General features: G+C 41.9%; 1 protein-coding gene across 1 annotated transcript in view; it reads left to right on the top strand.

The window, feature by feature from the left end:
• Positions 1–21,207, top strand: part of plcl1 (phospholipase C like 1) — an 87,563-nt gene that overhangs the window by 51,393 nt on the left and 14,963 nt on the right. The window contains exons 2-7 of the mRNA XM_067604191.1: positions 9,037–9,111; positions 9,202–9,489; positions 9,603–9,896; positions 11,525–11,916; positions 12,251–13,370; positions 13,488–13,664. Of these exons, the coding sequence (XP_067460292.1) occupies positions 9,037–9,111; positions 9,202–9,489; positions 9,603–9,896; positions 11,525–11,916; positions 12,251–13,370; positions 13,488–13,664 (2,346 nt within the window). The remainder of the gene's footprint in view (positions 1–9,036; positions 9,112–9,201; positions 9,490–9,602; positions 9,897–11,524; positions 11,917–12,250; positions 13,371–13,487; positions 13,665–21,207) is intronic.

The raw sequence follows: 21,207 nt of genomic DNA, 5'->3' as shown, positions 1-21,207 counted from the left end.
TATCTGGTGTGAAAAAAGTATTTTCCATTTCAACCTTCTGCGGCCTTTCTGCCATTAGTATGTAACAACCCCAGATCGCCTCTGTTTGTGTGTGTGTGTGTGTGTGTGTGTGTGTGTGGTCTGCCCAGTTCTAGGACTGTGATGCACACTGGCCCGTCCTTTGCTGTGGATTAGTGGCTGTAAGGCTGTAGATGCCTGCAGCAGGACAGTAATCTATTGTGGTAATCTACTGCCAATGTGCTGAGGGATCATTAGCCAGATCATGAGATCAGATTGGAACTGGATTTATGCAACTGCCAGGTGTTGGGCGGGGGTGTCAGCAATGTGTGTTTGTGTGTGTGCGTGTGTGTGTGTGAATTATGCACAAGGTTAACAAGTTGGGTCAATGGATGGAAATATTTTGGCACGGTACAGCCACAGTATAGAGGTTGATGAATGACCATGTGTGTGTGTGTACAGTACATGCGTGTGAGCTTTGTCACAGTTGTAAAATGGATTTTCACATTAATGTTCCATTGCCTCTTTCAGTTTATTTAATTAACGTGTGTCTGGTGAAGGTTACTGTGTTGGACGGGGTGATAGAATACAAGTTGCTGTCTGTTTTATTCGTTTGTAGCTCTTATAGCTTATGCTCACATGAAAGTGATGACCTGCAGGGACAAACTGCTCAGTTTACTCACTGCTCACTGATATCCTCAGGAGGTATTGTGGGATTAGTTTGCCAGTAAGTAGTTGAAAACTGCATCATTTTTTGTGGTGGGCACCATACAGATGCCCATGACCATTTTACATTGGTGCACTTTTGGTCGCAGCCGCTTTTCATGCTTTGGTCCTTGGGCTCCAATTAGGGGACATCCTAATGCTCCAGCATAAAATGATATTTTAGACACCAGTGTGCTTCCAACTTTGTGGCCACAGCTTGGGGAAGTACCTTTCCTGTTTCAGCATGACAATACTGAGTGCAGCCCAGTGCACAAAGCCAGGTTCATAAAAAAATAGTTTTCCCAGTTGGGTTTGTGGAAGAACTTGACTGGCCTGCGCAGAGGCCTGACCTCAAACCCGCCCAACACCCTTGGGATGAACTGTAATGCTGTAACTGTAACCAGCATCAGTGGTTGATCTTGTGGCTGAATTGGAGCTAATTCCTGCAGCAGGGTCCAAAACCTTGTGGAAAGCCTTCCAGATGAGTGGAGGCTGTTATAGCTGCATATTAATGTCCATAGTGGAATGCCATGTTGAAATTATTCATATCAAGCCTGAAGTGCTTCATGAAGGCTTAATCAAGTCTTAATCAAGGCTCTTAGGTTTGTTTTCAAGTCCAAGGCCACCAAGTTCGACCAGAGACAACAGAGAGAAATAGAGATAAAGTCTGCCTAGTTATAGGCCTACATCCACATTTTAATAATGCTATTTATTACCTGTGCTTAGATTAAGCCTATCACAGAAGACAGTCCGGGAAATTTCTTTCTACCTCTTCTCAGTTGTTGAATTGTTTGCCATCTAAAAAGTCAACTTCCATAGCCTTTTCAAATGCCTCCCACACCTGGGCTTTTGTTTTTCCAACTCAAACAGCTGCAGTCTGTTGAACCTAAGACGGCTGAGTCTGAAGTTGTGTTGTGACAACCAGTCTCTGAACCACCACTTCTTCTTCAGCTTGACAGCCCCCGTTACTGCTGGTATTTGTGGGCTCCTGGGTTGCTATGATGACCAGCACTGACTAAATGTCTGCCCACAAAATCTCTTCGACCATAAAGGTTTTGAAAAGGGTGTTGGTAGATGACTCTGCTATGATGCCTCACTGCTCTTGTGGGTCTAGTTGAACCATGTTTTTTTAATACTCTGTCTTTCTCTGTGGTTATATATGACAATGATATTCAGCTGTATAGCGTGGCTCTGTTTAGGTCTGTGTGACATGTGGAATGGTTTGTACCGAGTGAAGAGCCGGCTGCTGTAACCTCTTCATCTGCTGTCCATGCCTGTTCAATAATTAAGATTAAGAGATTAAGAGATTAAGATCCTCTTTATTGTCATTTCTCAGCACTGACATACATTGAAACAAAACTTATCTACATTGACCCATCCTATACACTAGGAGCAGTAGGCAGCTGCGGTGCAGTGCCTGGGGACCAACTCCAGTTATTTTTGCCAGTGGTCAGGGGTCAGTGACAGGAGTATTAACCCTAACATACATGTCTTTGATGGTTAGAGGAAACCAGACCAGCTGGCGGAAAACCACGCAAACATGGAAAGAACATGCAAACTCCGCACAGAAATGACAAGGGACGACTAGGGTTTGAACCAGGGTTTGAACCTCTTGCTGTGAGGCAACAGTGCTAACCACTGAGCCACCCCACCATGCCACAGAACAATGACCTATTGTTCTCTATCCATTTATTCTACCTCTGCTCCTTTCTCCTCTCTGGTCTCTGTGTGCCCACTTGTTGCATCTGCAACCTCTTTTCATCTCCCTCATTCTTTTATTCAATTTGCTCCTCCTCATTGTTTTTTTTTCTGTCTCTGTGTGCGCAATTGTCAAGCCATTTGCTCTGGTTTGTTCTCTTCCCTTTCTCTTTCCCCCTCCTAACAATTTTCTTCCATCTCCACTTAAGGACATCCTTTCATTTTAACCCATTCTCTTAATTTGTCTTGTCTGATCTTTCTTTCTTTTCCCTGCAGCTTTTGGTCCCATTTCTCTTCACCATTTCTCCATCTGTGCTGAGATTTTTCCCCTGGCAGCAAATCAGTGACGGAGAGAATGATCAAATCTGAGCTAAAAAGAGCATAGAAGTAAAACAAACTGGAGAGAGGGAGATGGAGCTTAATGCAGGCTGTGGATTATAACCGATAGATGCCCTTTTAGGCCAAACAGAGCGCTGCATTAAAGGCTTTACGAGGACGTGGCCATAGTTTCCTGGACGGCACCGAGTGTCATGCACCGAGATGTCAAAGTGACAGTGGAAACATGCACATACGTAACACACACGCATGCACATACTGGATTAGTAACAACTGCCACAACGTCAATGTTCTCAAACGTCCATGCCCCAAAGCATCACATTGAGAGAGACACATGAGTCTATGGCTGCCCTCGTCCTGCTCTGTCCACCTAAATACCCGCTGACCTGCTTTCACTAAGCTCGTCTGTCCAGCTTCCTCACTGACCAACTTAATAAAAAAGACATTTTGTGGGATGGTTGCATGAATAAAGACAAACAAGCAAACAGCCTTTATTGGAAACTCTGACCTCGCCGTCTCTCTGTGTCTATCTGTGTGCTGGGAGGTGTGGGAATATTGGAATTGGAAATCAATACGTGTTTGTGTAGTGAATGGGACAAGGCAATGATTTTCAGCTTTCTGTCCCCACCACCCCACCTCCGTCCCTCGGAGGTAATGACTATTGTGATTGTCCTGTTTTTATCCGTGTGTTGTGTATTTTTGGTTTTCACAGTGTCTTTTCAAAGAAGATAAAGTGAAAAAAACACTTATTTTCACCTGCTTGACATGAGGTCCAACTTGTCTGTTTTCCGAAGCTTTTCAACCACATCCCGTGGTCTTCCTCAGTAGATGACTTCCAAGGTCAAGAATTAACTTCCAATCAACTTCCTCCAGCTCATTTTCTGGGTTTTAATGTCTCCACACAACCAAAATTTTTTGTGTTTCTTGCTTCAAGTAACACTATTCATTAAATAGCTACTAATCTGACCTCTTGATGAGACTGTGTTTGAAACTGGTGGCCGTGAATGGTGGCTCACCTCCACCTGCTTCACTGTACCTGCATAGCCCACCCAAATGCGGCTGCTGTCCTCTTTTTCCGCTCCATTGAAGCGGACGACCCCCCCCACACACCCACCCCATTTATCCTGAACCAGAGCTCATTCAGATGCTCCACACGCAATCTGTTTGGAGGAAGTAATCTAGGAGTCTGAATGAGACTTTGTATCTGTGTCGACCCTCTGCGGTTTCCTCCGCAGTGGATGACTGCCTAAGGTGCCTGATGAACTTCTTCCACTCTGCTCATGTGTAACAGTAAGAGCTCTGTGGGAGATGTGCGTGCTGCATTGTTGTTCTAACACATTTCATGCATGTGTGTTTCTGGTGGTTATTTAAGCATTTTGTTTAGAGTCTCCCTCCACTCAAATATGAGTTTTGCTTATTGTTACTCCAGTTGGTAGAGTGATGTATGTGCAGAGTTTTACACTAGAAGGCTGTTTTCACATTCATCTGCTAAAGGAGGGAAGTTTCTCTGTGTTCACTGAAAATCTGAGTTTAAAACGTGTACTGTACCTACGAGCACACCGAGAATGGACTTTTCAGTGAAACCTGTGAAATGAAAAATACTTGAATCACCATGGATTCTGGATTTTTCAATGAGGAAGAAGGGGGAAATGTAATTTTAAGGATTTGAATGAAGTAATTGTACTTTTTTGTGGAAAAATGGTCCAATTTCTGCAATATACTTCATTTAAGCCCAGTTTCAATTAATAACAGTTTTCTTTTTTATATGCCCAAGTTGGTTTTTCGGTCTGATCTGGAGTGAAATATCTCAACTATTTTATGTAAACTATTTGACAGATTCTCATAAAATTGGCTTAGGGTTTAAGTCTTGACCATGATCCGCAACATCCTTTGTTCAAATCCGGCCAAGGACCTTTGTTGCATCACTCGCTCCCTCGTTTCCCGTCATCTCTCTACTAAAGCTGTCTAATCAAGGCATTAAACGCCCCAAAAAATGTTTCCAATTTATTGGAGCTGTCAACTGACAGCTCCACTTTTTGCTATCACAGTTCAGCAGATCCCTGCACTGTCAACTTTTAACAAAACCCAGGGATATCTTTTTTAGTAATGTCAATCCATACCCTCGATTTTTCTTTGCAAAGGAAAAAGTAAACACTCTTGAAGAGATCATTCCTGCTTCACTTCATATCTATGTCCGCTGAATATATTTCTCCTGCGTCTCCAAACCTACCAGAGCCTCCTGGAGTGTATTAGCTGCCCCTGCCTGTTCCTCAAAGTCTCACCTACAACCAGATCCTGCTCCCCTCCAGCCTGATCTGTTGGAGCCCGGGAGGCAGGAAGCAGAACGCAGGCCTGCGAGGGCTCACACCCACTCTGCATGTTTAAGGCACTTTGTGACGACATTCCAGGCCTGAAATTCAGCTCCCTCATGATCAGTTAATCATTGGACCGTATGTCACAACAACGCAAATTGCAGCGGAAACACTGTACGCCATGGTTCAGGAGAGTTTTTAAAGGAGGGGAAAAAGAGTCACGAATAACATGCATGTGCAGGCCCACAGGATGTGCAACAGGTTGGATGTTGTTTTATGAGTGAACTACATTTCTGTGAATTACTAAACGTGTGTGGGTGTGTATGAAGTTGTCAGGTTTATGCGCAGCACGGCGTGCACTTTGTTTATTCATATTCTGTGGACAATAGATCAGCTGTAAGCAACAGGGGGTTTTCACACAGATTTTCTAGGAGCCAGCAGCCTGCCACAGCTTGTTAAACTATAAATCAGTGGTGTGTTTGCCTGACACATAAAAATGATATCAACAGTAGATTAAATGTGAGATGAATGACTACAGTTTGCTGGTTTTGAAGCCGAATGAGGCACTGAGACAGATGCTCCGGGAGTCTGTAAACCAGGTTTTCCAGCCCAAGTTCAGTTTGCCCTCGATGGCTTCATGTTCACTATTGATGATGACGATGATGTCAGGTTACTGGAATGTCTGTTTGTGACACAGCTCTTCACACACTCAAAAGATTCAGTCACACAAACATGCAATATTTAGTTTCACATGAGCTCACGCATTCTCTCCCCGATTTGACTGCAATTTGTATCTTTTGGACCAGTTTTGTTGCCAACAGAAGAAATAGTTTACAGTCAGATTTTCAACAGCCTCTGTTTACTGAAGGCGTATAGTATAATCGAGGTATAGGAGAAGCATGTCAGTTTACATAAATGAGCATAATATGAGATTAAAACGAGTGCTGTGTTTTGAGAGTTTTACCGTCATTCAAAAATGACGTGTTTTTTTCTTTTTTTTTTTTTTTTTTTTTACTATGCTCCACCATAAAGTGTTCTGGGTATTAGGACACAAAGCTGAAAAAACACATGTTCAAAAATCTGGACTCATTTTCATCACATCTGTGATTGGTAGTGGAGATTTAGCACGGGTTGATCCTCTGTGTACTTCAGAGGACGTGGATGGCTCTGAAAGCTATTAACACAGGCTAGCGGGAGAAGAATAGAATAAAATAGAATAGAATGGAGTTGAATTTCTGTATTTTTTCACCTTCATCAAATGTGCAAGCCCAGTTTGTGGCAAAAAGATGGGTTTTTTAATAAGGTCAGAAGGGATGAAGAGAAATATTTGAAGGAATGTTAGTTGATTTTGCAATTATTGGTGTTATTTTAAACATACAGCATTGTGATCTGTGTGACTCCAAACAATGAGGAAGTAAAGCCAATGTCAACAAAACACGAGGACTGAATTAGCAGATTAGAAAGAGCAGAGGATTAACATTCTGTTTTATTCCAGCACTCATAACACATATGAAAAGAAAAGAAACTGTTTGGATTTCTGTGGTTGGTTGGTATGCTGTGTTATTTAGATGTTTCGTTTTTTTTTTTTCACCCCCGCAAGCATCCCAGTTTATCTCCAGTGTTTTTTCTTTCACGTTCAAGGTCATTTAGCCATTTCAGATATCGAAGGAAAACAGCCATTGCCGCAAATGCACCTATGTCTATCATTACAGTATATCTGTGTAAACCAAGGACTGCTGGCTAATCTAAGTAGAGGGGGGAAAGGAGTGTTCACAGTTGGCTCTCTGCTCTCAGCAGCACATGTAATTACTGCTGTCATTTCTTCTAAGAGCGTTTGTAGCTCATTATGAATCAGTACAGGGCTACTATCGGGGCCGTCAGTGAAAATTCCATGCTGGAGCGCTAATGAAATTTAGCTTAACATTGACATTTGCTCACCGATTAGAGATGAAGCTGCCAATCAGTCTTGGTAGAGATAACCAGAGGCGGGAAAACCTTAGGAGATCTTAGCAGCGTTGCTCAATAGTTGTATGTGTGTGCACTGTAAGGAAGGACCAGCCTTTACAGAGAAACAGCAGTGCTGATTTTCTGTACAAAACAGCTTAAATGACCCATGTTTATGTCCAGAAGTGAAGGGATGTGTAATGGTCTTTTAGCTCACTGAAAAATTATAAGAAGGTTAGGGTTGATGGACCTTTGACCTTTGACACTGACCATGGTTTGTGTCCCGTCTCCTACCAACAGTCAGTGTTTGTCTCTTTTTAACATGAAAGCAATCTTTCCCAGTCTAACCAGAGAGATAATCCAAAAGGGATATTACCAGTAATTCTTTAAAATATTCTGTAAGATAAAGTGAGGAGAGATTTACAGCCTATTTTTATATAAAGATGAATTATTGCAAGAATGTGACAGTGCTGCAGACATAGAGACTAAAATCATTCATATGTTTTCATGAAAGGTTGACACTCGTTTCCTCTTTTAATGTGTGATTAACATTTCATAACATTCTTAAGTACTGAAATTTGCAGGCCTTAGCTTCACACTGTGCAGTTTTGGGAAAGTAAAAATTCTTTATCAACATGTCACCAAAAAAGTTCCTGGCCTCCGTTCTGCTTAAGCCTCCTCTTAAAGCTACGGATATATAAACACAGACCTCCCAGCTCACCGGGCTAAATAAGGATGTGATGACCAGGAAGACTTAGAAAAAATAAAAGAGATTTTGCCCAAATTTAGAGAAGGGGATACACAGTAGACTGGCTCCTCTGTGCAGAAACCAAATTGAAAAAAACCGCTGTGAAACACACCTGCAAGCTCCAAAAATATATATATTGATGGGGCTCTTTCACAGTGTAATTAATGATTTTATATTCCAGCAGTTTGATTGGTCTTAAACAACATGATCATACACCCATAGGCACCTGGTTATGTTTTAAAATGGGGGACCAAACTTGGAAAGATATATAATTGTCAGGGGGGTCTGGGCTTCCTCCCCAGTAATTTAAAACAAATTTCCTGCATTTCTAGAGTCAAGAAACAGCCACCTGCACTAGTCTAGATTAGTCAGATTGAGAGTGCTATGAAAACCAAGAATGCATCAAGAACAGTATCTCACATTATGAATTTGTTTTTCATTGCGTGAGAAAATGGACGTGTGATGTGACAGCATGTGAAAAGTGTCAATTACATGACTCTGATTTGGCCCATCTCCACAGCTGAATCCTGTCTGATCAACAAGCTAACGTTAGGTGGGCGGGCTGGCAAAGTTAGCTTATGTTGACTCGCAAATTGGTTTGGTGTTTCGCTGACAGTACAATCCTATTTTTAGCTAATTTAAAGTTTGGCTGCAGTCAGTGGGCCAAACAGGTTCATTCAACATACGCTAGCCTATCTTTTCCTGTGTTCTATTTTCAGTCAATGATCGCAGTTAAGCTAAATGGCATATTTCTCACCTTTGTTAACAGTCAGACTCTTATGTGGATTGACAGATTGTGATTGACAGCCAAAGCATGCTGTGGCAAACGATCAGCGACAGGTTTGACTGAACTAATTTAAAAGGTGGTCCAAAAATGTGTGATTTTTTTTGCTGAAAATACTAAAGTAATCATTGATATACGCTGCTTAAATATAATCACCTGATTGCGGAGACTGTATGGTGGATGGGGTAGCAAAACCATAACTTTGCTCCCCCTAATTGAATAATAGGATGCATTTGCTCCACTTGCTCCATTGCTCAGGCTCAGGCATACACCAAACTCCAAAATACCAATATTTTCCTACATGGTTACAAATTAACTATGCCTGCATCTCTGCCTTTTTAAATATGGAAATATTTAGACTACAAGTTTCCTTAGAGCTTGCACAATACCTACAGTGATCAAGAGCTGCTGAGTAACATTTGTAGATTTAGATCTGATTTTATTGCGGTTTCTCCTATCACGTAGAAACACTTCTTCTCATTTTAACCTTCTGGCCATCTGTCTTTTCACAGGATCCCTCAGTGCAGAAGGTGGGCGGAGGCAGAAAGAAGACTGTGTCCTTCAGCAGCATGCCCTCAGAAAAGAAGGTAGATTAGTGTATCTTGGAAATAAAACTTTGTTATACTTTCACAATTGCACTTAAAGATGATAAAGTTCCTATTGATTTTCTACTCCAGGTAAGCAGTGCAGCAGACTGCTTGGCATTCATGCAAGGCGGATGTGAACTGAAGAAGATCCGGCCCAACTCCAGGGTCTACTGTCGTTTCTATACCCTGGAGCATGACCTGAGCTGCTTACGCTGGGAGCCGTCTAAGAAGGATGGGGACCGGGCTCGACTGGATGTGTCCAGCATTCGGGAGGTCCGCACCGGGAAGAGCACAGAGACCTTCCTCCATAACGGCCCCCTCTCTGAACACTTGGCCGAGGAGGCAGCCTTCTCTATCATACACGGGGATGACTACCAGGTAAGAAGGGAAAAGAAGAAATTAATGAATTTAATAAAATTACATTTATAGATGAGTGTAAAAAAATCACTACTCACAATCCAGTAATCTTTACGGTCTATCCCACCCTACAGACTCTGGACTTGGTTGCCTTGTCGGCGGACGTGGCCAACATTTGGGTGACAGGCCTTCGATACTTGCTGGCTCACCCCTCAGTCATTGGGGGGGCTGGGGGAGGTTGTGGGGGAGGAGGAGGGCCTGGTGAAGGAGGGGGTGTGTCGGTAGAGGGCAGCCTGGGAAGTAAGATGAGGAGTGAGTGGCTGGCAGCGGAGTTCGCCCAGGTGGATGAAGACGGCTACGGCATTGTGTCAGAGGATGTGGCAGTCGCCACCATCTGTAAACTGTGCCCCGGCATCAAGGAAGCCAAGGTGAGGGGGAGCAGGCCTGGATTATCTGAATAAGTATAAGATAATTTAAAATCTTACACTTACATTCATATGCTTAATGCAGACATGAATGCTGCACATGGGCAAAATTATGGAGTTATGATGGTGGTTGCATTTGAGTATCATGCTGGTGGTGGAGTATTACCAATTGGGCAATGATTTGCCAATTTTCCATGATATATTTACCTTTAAAGATATCTAAAAGGCATTAAAAGGCAACATCATGTAAATGTAAGATGGCAAAATGTAATGGATCGGTAAATACAAAATACAAGCGTCAAATCAAAACAAAATGACATGGTGAAAAATCTCTTCTCACTTGGTTTGAAAGTTTTAATGCTGCGTATGTCCTCACACAATGAGCATTTGACATATTTAAGGCCCATTATTTATTGGTTTTACTAATTTTTACACTTTCATCTTGATATTATTCCTCAATGGACACAAAAATTGAAGGGATTCCTGCTGCAAGAAAACATTGACCACTGTAGTTTATAGTAGATGAAGCCTTCCTCTAACCTGACGTGCCAGATGGTTTGTTACACAGAACCATCTGAGAAGTCGTCCTTGGAAAATGTTTAGAAAAGGGCAGGCACTTTAAAAAAAAAATACTTGGCAGGTGATTGGATGACCTATCTGTTCATCACCGTCTATCACCATCGTACCTTGCAAGGCAGCTGGATTTGTGAAATCGTGAGATCACAAGATCACGCAAGAATCCTCATAGGTCGCTGATCGGTCCAAACCACCGGCGGTTTAGACACAAGTGCATATCTTGAAGATGGATGGAAGGTGGACAAGATGGATTCTCATGTGATCTCATGATGTCATGATCTCGCTGCCTTTCAAGGTAACCCTCCTCTGACACAGCCCAGAAATGTTTCTAGCTATAGGACGTGAAGAGAAAATGTAAAATGTAATGAGCTGCCTATTTTGAACAATAATCCTTGAAAGGAAGTTACACTAAAGTGTTTTTGCTGTCCATGGTATTTTTTCTATGGTATTAGAACATTTAATCCATCATGACAAGGGATTTTTCTTCATTTGTTGGTTTTCATTATTAGTTTGCAGTCACACATAGGTAGGTTACTTCTCCCACTAGAATATCCTATATCATCTGCTGTCTGAATAGCAGACAGACCCAAGGAGACAGAATTACCCTGAAAACAAGGAGAGCATAGAAAACTCTATTGCTTCAGACAGGTGAGATGACTGCTGACAACTGGCAAGAACTCAGACACATTTGACCAAGATGATATCAGAGAGAGGAACTTTTTTCAAACGTGGGATGATGACAGAATAGATAAAATGTTAGAGAGAAGTGGAAGCTGACCAAAAGAAATAGATGAAATAAAGAGAAGGAGAGAAGACGGAGAATGAATAAGAGGGAATACATTATCGCTATATTGTGCTGTATGATGTGGGTCACTTTAATATCCTCATTGAAACAAGATAACCAAAGTTTAATCAATTTTGCCAGCTTCCCTTAATGAACAAGGTACAATGTTGGCTAGCTAATTACTTACTTCATTTCATCTCTAGCTTGGAAAACTGTCCACCTTTCTTCCGACCTAACTCTCTTCTCTTCAATTCAATTTCTCTTTCAACAGGTACGTCTGCGTTTCAAGGAGATTCAGCGCAGCAAGGAGAAGCTGACCTCCCATGTGACATGTGAGGAGTTCCAGGAGGCGTACTGTGAGCTTTGCACCCGGCCTGATGTGTACTTCTTATTGGTACAACTGTCGAAGGACCGGGAGTGTCTAGACCCTCAGGACCTTCGTCTCTTCTTGGAGACAGAGCAGGGTTTGTCTCTGGCTACAACGGAGGGCTGCTGGGAGCTCCTGAGGCGCTATGAGCCCTCGGCCCATGGCAGGGAGAGGGGGCTGCTGGGTCTGGATGGATTTGCCCGTTACCTGCAGTCGCCCGAGTGCCAGCTACTCGACCCTGAGCACCTGGGGGTTTGCCAGGACATGAACATGCCTCTGTCCCACTATTACATCAGGTGCGTTTGGCATCACAGTCTAACTGATGATTCACTATGTGTCTCCCCTGAGTCTAACATGGGACTGGGTGGTTTTAACATTTTTTTCTTGCATGAGATGTGCCATTAATTGTTGTCATTAGACAGTTGTTTATCATTACATGTTTGGAATCAGTTGTAATTTTTGGCCTCTTACCCGACATTCTGTGAAAGATAAATAGAATAAAGATCATTTAGAAGACGGACATTTTTTGTTGTGCTGAATCTTATGAATCTACTACTAGATGAATCTAATGTGGTGTGAATTTAATGTAGTGTGAATCTACTATGAATCTAATGAATCTTATCTCCTCAGCACCTCGTACCGGTCCTACTTGCTGGATGACCAGGTCCATGGCAGAGCAGACATAGGAGGGCTGATCAAGGCCCTGCAGTCCGGCTGCCGATGCCTTGAGCTGGGAGTGACTGATGGCCCAGAAGGGGAGCCTCTCCTTGGGGTTGACTATGGTCCAGACATCCCTCGCCACCATCATCACCACCACCACCACCATCATGCACCTGTCACTATCCGCTCTGCTTTGGAGGTGGTCAATAAGTATGCCTTCCTGACCTCTCAGTACCCACTCTTGGTGTACTTATGCCAGCGTTGCTCCCCTGCCCAGCAGCACACTATGGCACAACACTTAAAGAAGGTTTTTGGCTCCCGTCTTTACACTCCAGAAGCCCTACCTGTCAGCTTGGGAGGGCGAGCCACAACCTTACCCTCCCCTGAGCAGCTGAAGGGACGCGTCCTAATAGTGGGGAAGAAGCTCCCTCCAGAGGTAGAAGACTCTGATGGGGAGGTATCTGAGGAAGATGAGGAAATTGGAGGAGGAGGGCCTTTGGCAGGTCGACGAATGACCATCCCTGGTGAGGAGGAACTGGGTGTGGTCTTGGTGGTGCCTCCACCCTCCCAACCCAGGAAGCTCCGCCTCCACAAAGAGCTGTCAGACCTGGTGGCAATTGCTCGGACGGGCAGCCGCAGCTTCTATGCCCAAAGAGCGAGTCACAAACAGGCTCAGCAGCAGTCACCACCCAGCAGTCCCTCCTCTCCCAGCACGCCCATGCCTCCCGAGCTGCCCTATTGGACACTGTGCTCTCTGGGTGAGGGAGAAGCTGGGCGGCTGACAAGTGAGAGCCCAGAGGACCTTGTTATGTTCACCAAGCGCACCCTAACCAGGGTGCGGCCCAGCTCAGTGCGCCTGGACTCCAGTAACCCCAACCCACAAGGTTACTGGAAAGGAGGGGTCCAGCTCGTGGCCTTAAACCAGCAGACCCCTGGTGCCATGCTGGACCTTCACAGAGGTCGCTTCTCACAGAACGGAGGGTGTGGTTATGTTCTCCGACCTGCTGTTATGAGGGATGAGGTGTCATATTTCAGTGCCCACACACAGGGTTGCGTGCCAGGTGTGCCACCTCAGACTCTACGGATTAAGGTTGGTTCAGTTTTCAGTCTTTTATTTAGGTTAACCGGAATTTCCCTGCAATGTGAGGAGAGAAGTTCTGATTTTTGATTGAAATATCAAATAACACCTTTGTGTTCAACTGTACAGGTTATCAGTGCCCATAACCTGCCCAAGCCTCAGGGATCGGGGGCTAAGGGAGAGGTCATTGACCCGTATGTGGTTCTGGAGCTGCATGGTGTACCAGCTGACTGTGCTGAGCAGCGGACGCGCACTGCTGCACAAAATCAAGATGACCCACTGTTCGATGAGACCTTCGAGTTTCAAGTAAGGCATTTTAACAACGTATACACTTGAGTTCCTGTTCAGTGGAATGTGTGGCGGAATGTATAGAACAAATATACAGCTCCTCCAAATTTTAATATATACTACATAACAAAAAATATGAGAGTATAGCACTCCAAATGAACTTATAAGAGCAGATAATGCCCTCTTTTAACTAAATTAATATTTTGTAAAACACTGAATTCCTTTTTGCCATAAAATCAAATCTTTGCAGGTAGGTCAAGTGTTTAAAAGGTTGCATTCAGTTATATTTGGGTATGTTTACATGTGCACAATAATGTCCATAGAGCAACCACTGAGAAAACAAATAGCCTGTTTAAGCCATTTACATAACTGCATGACAGCTCCTTATAATAATCCTGTTTGCATGACAGAAAAATATTTTAATTTTCTAAAGGAAATTGTTTGTTTGGCATTTTCCTTTAAAAAAAAAAAAAAAAAAAAAAAGACCCAAGAGCTTTGATGGAGCTCAGGATGCCTTCCTAGATCTTCGCCAATACCTCTGATTTCACTAAAAAAGAGTAGTAGCAGTTAATGCAGTTTGCTACAGCTTGGTGACGTCTATTGTGGATGACGTTATTGTTAAGAATCATCCATTAATCTAACCCAGTGCAGATTCTGCCTTTATTGCAACATTTATATGAGCGTGAAAGAGGAAAATGTCAACTACATAAAAGAGGTTTTTGTGATTTTTGGAAAGTACTAAAATAAAGGGGGGTTAAGACCATCAAGATTTGAATTAGGTGCTCCCGTGAATACACTTATATAGGCAGCGAATTCATTATATGAGACGGGATTTGATGACTGCAGTGCTGATTTGGCTTTTTTATCCCTCACTGACAGAGTCCTGTATTAGTGTAGCTGAGCTATAATGACAAGCTGTCACAACTGATATGGCATGTACTCTGTGGCCGTGTCGTGTGTGTGTGTGTGTTCAGCCTCTTGCTTTTGAGCAGACATAATGTACCTCCACAAACACTGCAAAGGGCATGCGTAATACCAGCAATTCAAAAGAATATGACTGCAATTACTTTAGCTCTTTGACAGGAGACAGACATAAAGTACAGCTGGAGTGCATGTAATCACAAGTCCATTTAAGTATTCAATTTAAACAGCTTGTTGTGTTCACGCCTGTATTTTAATCCTACTTGTCCAGACCAAAGAAGAAAAGTGAACCAGTACAAGTACTAATCCATTTTAGGTTCACTCTGACGTACAAACAGCTGACTTTAACAAAACAAGATTCAAGATTCAAGATTCAGTTTGTCATTGTCTTGTGTACTTACATAAACAAAAAAAGTAAATGCTGTTTGTCCAAACCCACAGAAGTGCAACAACAACAAAAAGGATAAAGATATATATCTGTAAATTCCTTTAAACAATGATAAAACCATAGAAATCCCAAGAGAGAAAAAAAAGAACAAACAGATAGCAACACAGTGCATTAAAGTCAATTTAGAGAGGAAGTGCATGTCTCAGTTCCATGTTGACAGCTGGTGCATGTTGACGAGTCACCAGCACTAATGGTCACCCGTATGTAAATCCTAAGAGAAAAATCATCAAACAAAACATAAACATAACACGCAAAGTCAAACATAAAGTTACATGGACTGACAGGTAACTCATTCATTGGACACTTTCACTGAATTGTCATCTGTACACGTACTTCGACATGTGGGGGAAAATCTGAGCAAAGTTCATTCTGTTGACTGACAGGATATCATTCATCCACTACTCCTAATGGCTTTATTTATCATCAGTGGTGCTCACAAAGACCTTATGAATAAATAGTTGGTATGCCAAGATTTATCAAGGCTGCTGCTTGACCTCATCTGTCATAAACATTGACAGACAGCCAAACAGGGGACATAAACAAGGGATTCTACCGTATATGATGGAGAAAACGTTACAGTGAAATAGCCATAGAAAATATAAAAAATTACATAAAAAAACATTCAGGTTGCAGCTTCTTGTTTTGTCTTATAAAGTTTGTCAGTTATCTGGTTAATGTGCTCTGTGCAGCTGGTGTCTGTATTCAGCCAAATATTGAAGTGGACTGTGTGTTTTTGTAGTTCAACAGGGACCAACAGAGCGTCAACTCTTCTCTAGAGTAATGATCTAAGCTAGTTTATCACGTCACGTCACTTGAAGAATATCCTAGTTAAACTTTGATTCATATCAGCATCTTAATCTGATCAGCTTCGTAGTTGCGAATCAGGACCTTCAGTGTTTGATGCAAGTAGCTCCTGACGTACAGCAGGCTACAGCTGTTAATTAAATGTATTAGATACATTTAATTAACATTTCATTATCCTGCTCATCTCATTTCCACCTTGTAGGTACAGGTTATGGGCATTAATTAGGCTGCCACCATAAATATAACATTTTAGTGATTATAAATGTTGAAATGTAAACCTGATAAGTTTTGATAAGGGGTTTGGATTCGATAAAGTGCTGTTGAACTCCATCCCTACTTTTGAATAAGGAACTGCCAAAATACACAGAGCGAACGTAGCACAAAATATTTTTGATTGAACCCTTCTTTACTTGATCTGTATCGGGGAAGATTACCAGCAATCATGTACTGACATACTTATGTGTCACCATGGTTACCAATTGATTATAGATAACCAGAGACTGCTGAGAGTTTCTATGCACAGAAGTGTCACATCCATTATCACATAGTTCTGAGATCAGTCTGCTTAGCATCAAATATCACAATCAAACTGCCCCAGAGTTTACTTGGAGGTGGACTGACTCATCCTCTGAAGTGGTCTAAGTGTGGTTGTTTGGATCACACCAGCCTGGACAAACCAAACCAAATGTAACAGTTAAACACAAGGTTTGCTCAAAATAAACCAGACTGGCTTGGTGTGAAAGCACCTTTATGAACAAGCTGGACTAGTGTGATGATGATAACCCCTTTTGAATAAAACCTTGTTGCATTATGTTTTATTCGAGGATGAAGCAGAGGAATATGAGGAGGAGAAGCAGGAGAGCTCTGCTTTTATCAATAGCCTTCTGGATTGTAACCCAAGGCCGGATGGGGGACTGGAGGGCAGCGTGCCATGACTCATACACACGTAACACAGACAAGAAAAGACACACACAAACAAACGTATTAACACACATTCGAGGTCTTGCAACCTTGTAACAGCCTCTTGAAGCTCCCTCTTATATATATCTTCATCCTTTGTCCTGCAGGCTCTGACACCGTGCAGCCACATAAGCACACACTTCCGTAACGTAACACTTAGACACGCTCACAGTGCAAACTAACACCAGTTATTTTCCTAAGCCCCATTGAGAAACAGTGTGTCAGCTATCTGCACTCATAAGACACATATTACGTCTACACGGTATGGGTGTGACAGTGTATTATGGTGCAGTATTTTGTGATATGAAACTGTGATGAAATGCATCATGGAAGTGAATTGTTATGGGTGAACTATTTCTTATCAATCAGGTCTCCCAATGAGCAACACTTGTTTTGGTTTATAAATAGTGCATTTAATGAGAGGTGCACTGAAATTACAATACATTAACATTTTGAACTTAAAAATTGGGTTCTGTGGCCAACTGAGGTGAAATGAAACCTAGTTCAGACATTTGCTCTTCATCTTAATTTGGACATTCTCATCTAGATGTTTGCTCCTCAAGCTTATATTATGTAAATAAGGATCCACTTGCAAAAAGCTGTTTTTTTTCCATTTAAGAGACTTTTCTATTTGCATTTGCATAAAACTCTACTAGGAAAAACTATTTGGTTAAGTTTGAAAACATAGTTTTAGGATGAGGAGGATTTCAATAAGGAAATGTCCACAGCCATTTTGTGAGTAAATGAAATTGAGTACACTCCAGACAACCAACAACTCCAGATGTAAGGATAAAGTAAGAATAGAGATTCAGCCTGAGATACTGTCTAGTGTCTCAGATTGTCTGTCCTTACAGAAGAGCATTTGGTTATTGAATAGCATTTGGTGATTGAATTAACTGTCACAGAGCTTCTCTGCTCAGCCATGGGCTTGTTGCTGAAAAATTGAAAACGAGAGAAGAGAACAGGATTGGAGTCATCTTTGGGTACACACACACACACACACACACACACACACACACACACACACACACACACACACACACACACACAGAGGGTGTATATTCTTTACAACAGTGCAGTCAAAGCCTAAGGGGCAGCCCGGTCCTCGTTCAGTCAGTGTGACATGTTTTCTGCTCCTCCATCCATCACCGGCCTCTCCCTCTTACTACAAGAGACTCAGACATTTGTGAAACATGTCAAACGTTAACATGGCCCTACATGTCAGTTTATGTGTGTATGTGAGTGTATGTCAAAGTTTCGCATTATTCTAGATTTTTTAAATTTATTTTTATTACAAAATCATGTGAGAAGACATTGCGTAAGTTTGTTTCTTACTCTCTGACGTCTCTACCCTGTTTGTGGCATTGAGCCCCCGAGCCCATTCATTCCTATTGCAGGTGTCAATCGAATATGTAGTTTCATTACTAAAACAGTTTTTAGTAAATGTTACTCAAAGAGGAGTGAATAGTGCATTTGTTGGGGACAACTTTCAGCTGTGCATTAATACACATTTGGTGCACTTAGTATGAATACATACGGCAGCAGTGACAGTGTATGTGGGAACCATTCAGAATACACTGGTGCACATGTTCATGGAAGTGTAATGTGTGTGGCTCATATGTGCTTCTAACAGTTTTTGTATAACAATGGAGCTCTATGGCCCAGATGAATAAGATGTACCAGGCTTTTGCCACACAGACAGTACTTGTTAATAGGACTGATATATTGTTGTTTTTGGTGTTTTCATGGGATTTGTCATAAGAAAAATATTAAATAACACCAGATTTATGCTTTGATGCATCTGTACAGTATGATGGTAGTGCATGTGGACAGGGTTGGGTACATTTCTGTGTCTGTGTGATTTTGTTTCCTTTTCATGAAATGACATATACTGTACCTGAGTGTCTGTCCCTCTGTCCCTCTGGCTGTGTCCCAGTTCAGGAGCTGCCTCCTTTGAAGTTTGCGTTTCAAGACCAAATACATTATTATAGTTTGACAAGGCCTGTCCAACAACGTTTTCCCAAAATACATAGAGTCATCGGTCTGGATTTCTGATGATGCATCCAGTGTATCCAGTTTGCAGTGCTGGTCATTCGTTAAGTGGTGCATTCAAGTGTTCCTTTTCATCACCTTAAATCAAGAAATGTGACCATGTCGTATTTAGCATGTGTTTGCTTTTAGGTTGTCATTGGTTACTAGTAAACACATGACAAACTGGACCAATAAAAAAGGACACAGGAGGGCAGAGCTGTTTTTAAGTCTTTTGGTCCAAATCCAAGTCAAGTATCAAGTCTCCAGTTCTGCTGGTGGGTGTAAATAATAGAAGCCAAGGATAAACTCTACTGTTTTTTCTTGTTAGCAGCTATTTCAGTTATATTCAGTCTAATCTGATCTGGAAAGGCTCCCTTTGCATCACAGCGAGTCTTGAGGCAACACCTTTGAAGGCCGCTTCTCTCGTAGGTGGTGGCCCCTGAATGAAGTGACAGCCACTCAGGTTCAGGGATATAAATATTTAACCAAATGAATAACTGTTCAATTTTTGTTTGGGGGTTCAACAAGTGAGTTTTTATCAAAGAGCAGAACAAATGGAGTGTTTTTACTGCTGCACTCGTCTTGTGGCCTCCAGAACATTTATAACATCATAACATAAATTTAAACAGATTTGACAGAACATACACACAGACACAATGTCAGACACATGCAAACTCATCTCAATATTTGTGAAGGAATCAGTGTCTCAACTGTGCTGCCTGAGTTCATTTCCTTCTAAGCCTGAAGACTTCATATGGTTTTATTGTTGTGGATGCAATGCACACACACACACACACACACACACACACACACACACACACACACACACACACACACACACACACACTCTAGCTTGGGGCAAGTTCATCTTCATTCTCTGTAGGAAATGATAGATTGATGTTGCTTTCTGCTATAAACATCCGGTTTGTGTGTGTGTGTGTGAGATTGTATCAGGTTTTGTAAAGAGAAAAACAGAGACATTAGCTGATAACGTTTTATTGTGAAATTTGTTCACGCTCTGTTCCTCCACACGAATTAATATGCAGAGACACACTCCCAGCATCATTTGTCCTCCCACTAACACTAGCGTGTGTGTGACTGTCTGTGCTTACATGTGCGGGTGTTCGTAGCCTTATTTGCCGCGAGGAAGGTAAAGTCCTCTGAAGATGTGAACTGAAATGTAATATTTCAACCAGTATTCCCACTGCAGTACGGCAGGATGCTCCTTTTATTGTACCGTGTAATTAACATTAACACTGTGCCTCAACAGCTTCATGAGTGACACTTCATAACAGGATATGGTGTTTGAACTTCTCTGCTGAATACTGTGACTAATTGATCACCCTTCACTGCTGTAAACATTTAATGAAGTGCGTCTTTTTGCTCTTAATAAGAGCGGACTTGATGATCCTAAATCAAAGACAGATGAATAATGTACAGATACATTTAAATGTTGTGTACGTGTCTGCACCTTCTCAGATGACAGACATTAAACTTTTAAAAGCCTAGATGATCAAACAAATGAGGTTGCTCATCGTAGAGAATGCAATTTAGCACTGTGCGATCTGAGATGTAAATAACAGGTTTGATTTTTCCTAGTACTTAGTAATTAGGAAGGAAAGCAGGTTGTTTCAGTAGCACTGAATCTTTCCAGCTCTTAAATGTATTGTGCTGCTGAGCTGCAAACAGATGCATTTATTTTTGTACAGTGTTGAACTGATAAAAAAGAAAGAATTTAAAGCTGCACTAATTAATTTTTTATATAAGAAATGGAAAAAATGACTGTGAATGGTCCACGCCTTTACTGTTTACTGGTTTGACTCATTCTAACAGCTCTGATGCACCCTGTTTCCAGCAACAGCAGGCAGCTGTTTTCTGTGGAAAAACTCTGATAAATGACTTTACACTACCTGCCTACCACCAGACAAGTGCCAGACAAGGAAATAGTGGCAAATGTAGTGGAACATTTAACGGCTAAAGAGCCAGAAATTTACCACAGGAGTTGGTGCAATAAAACAGTAAAAGGGAGACTGAATAGTGGACTTAAATTTGTCAGGTGGACAGAAACTTGACTTCAAGTGAATACCAAAGCTAATGCTTGTATGTGTAAGTAGGCAACTTTTTGCTAACACATTTGCTAGAACAACTTTCAATATGTCAGTGTTGTGTTTACAGCTTGTTACACTGCCACCAAGTGGCCAAAAATTAATTAATGTAGACTTTAAGTCGAGACCTTGATTTAAAGGTGCATGTGCTTGTTAGATGTTTGGGTATCAGGAACCTGTTTAAATTTATAAGAAACTACTTTTTGATTCCGCCTATTGATTCCTGAAAGTGAAGGTTGAACGTTTTTGTTGGTTTTGTTTCCTGTTTTGTCTCTTAACCTCCAGTTGCTAT

Source organism: Thunnus thynnus, chromosome 11, assembly GCF_963924715.1.
Source record: "Thunnus thynnus chromosome 11, fThuThy2.1, whole genome shotgun sequence".
Lineage (NCBI taxonomy): Eukaryota > Metazoa > Chordata > Actinopteri > Scombriformes > Scombridae > Thunnus > Thunnus thynnus.
The sequence above is the reverse complement of the archived record's forward strand: the minus strand, read 5'-3'. Positions and strand labels throughout refer to the sequence as shown.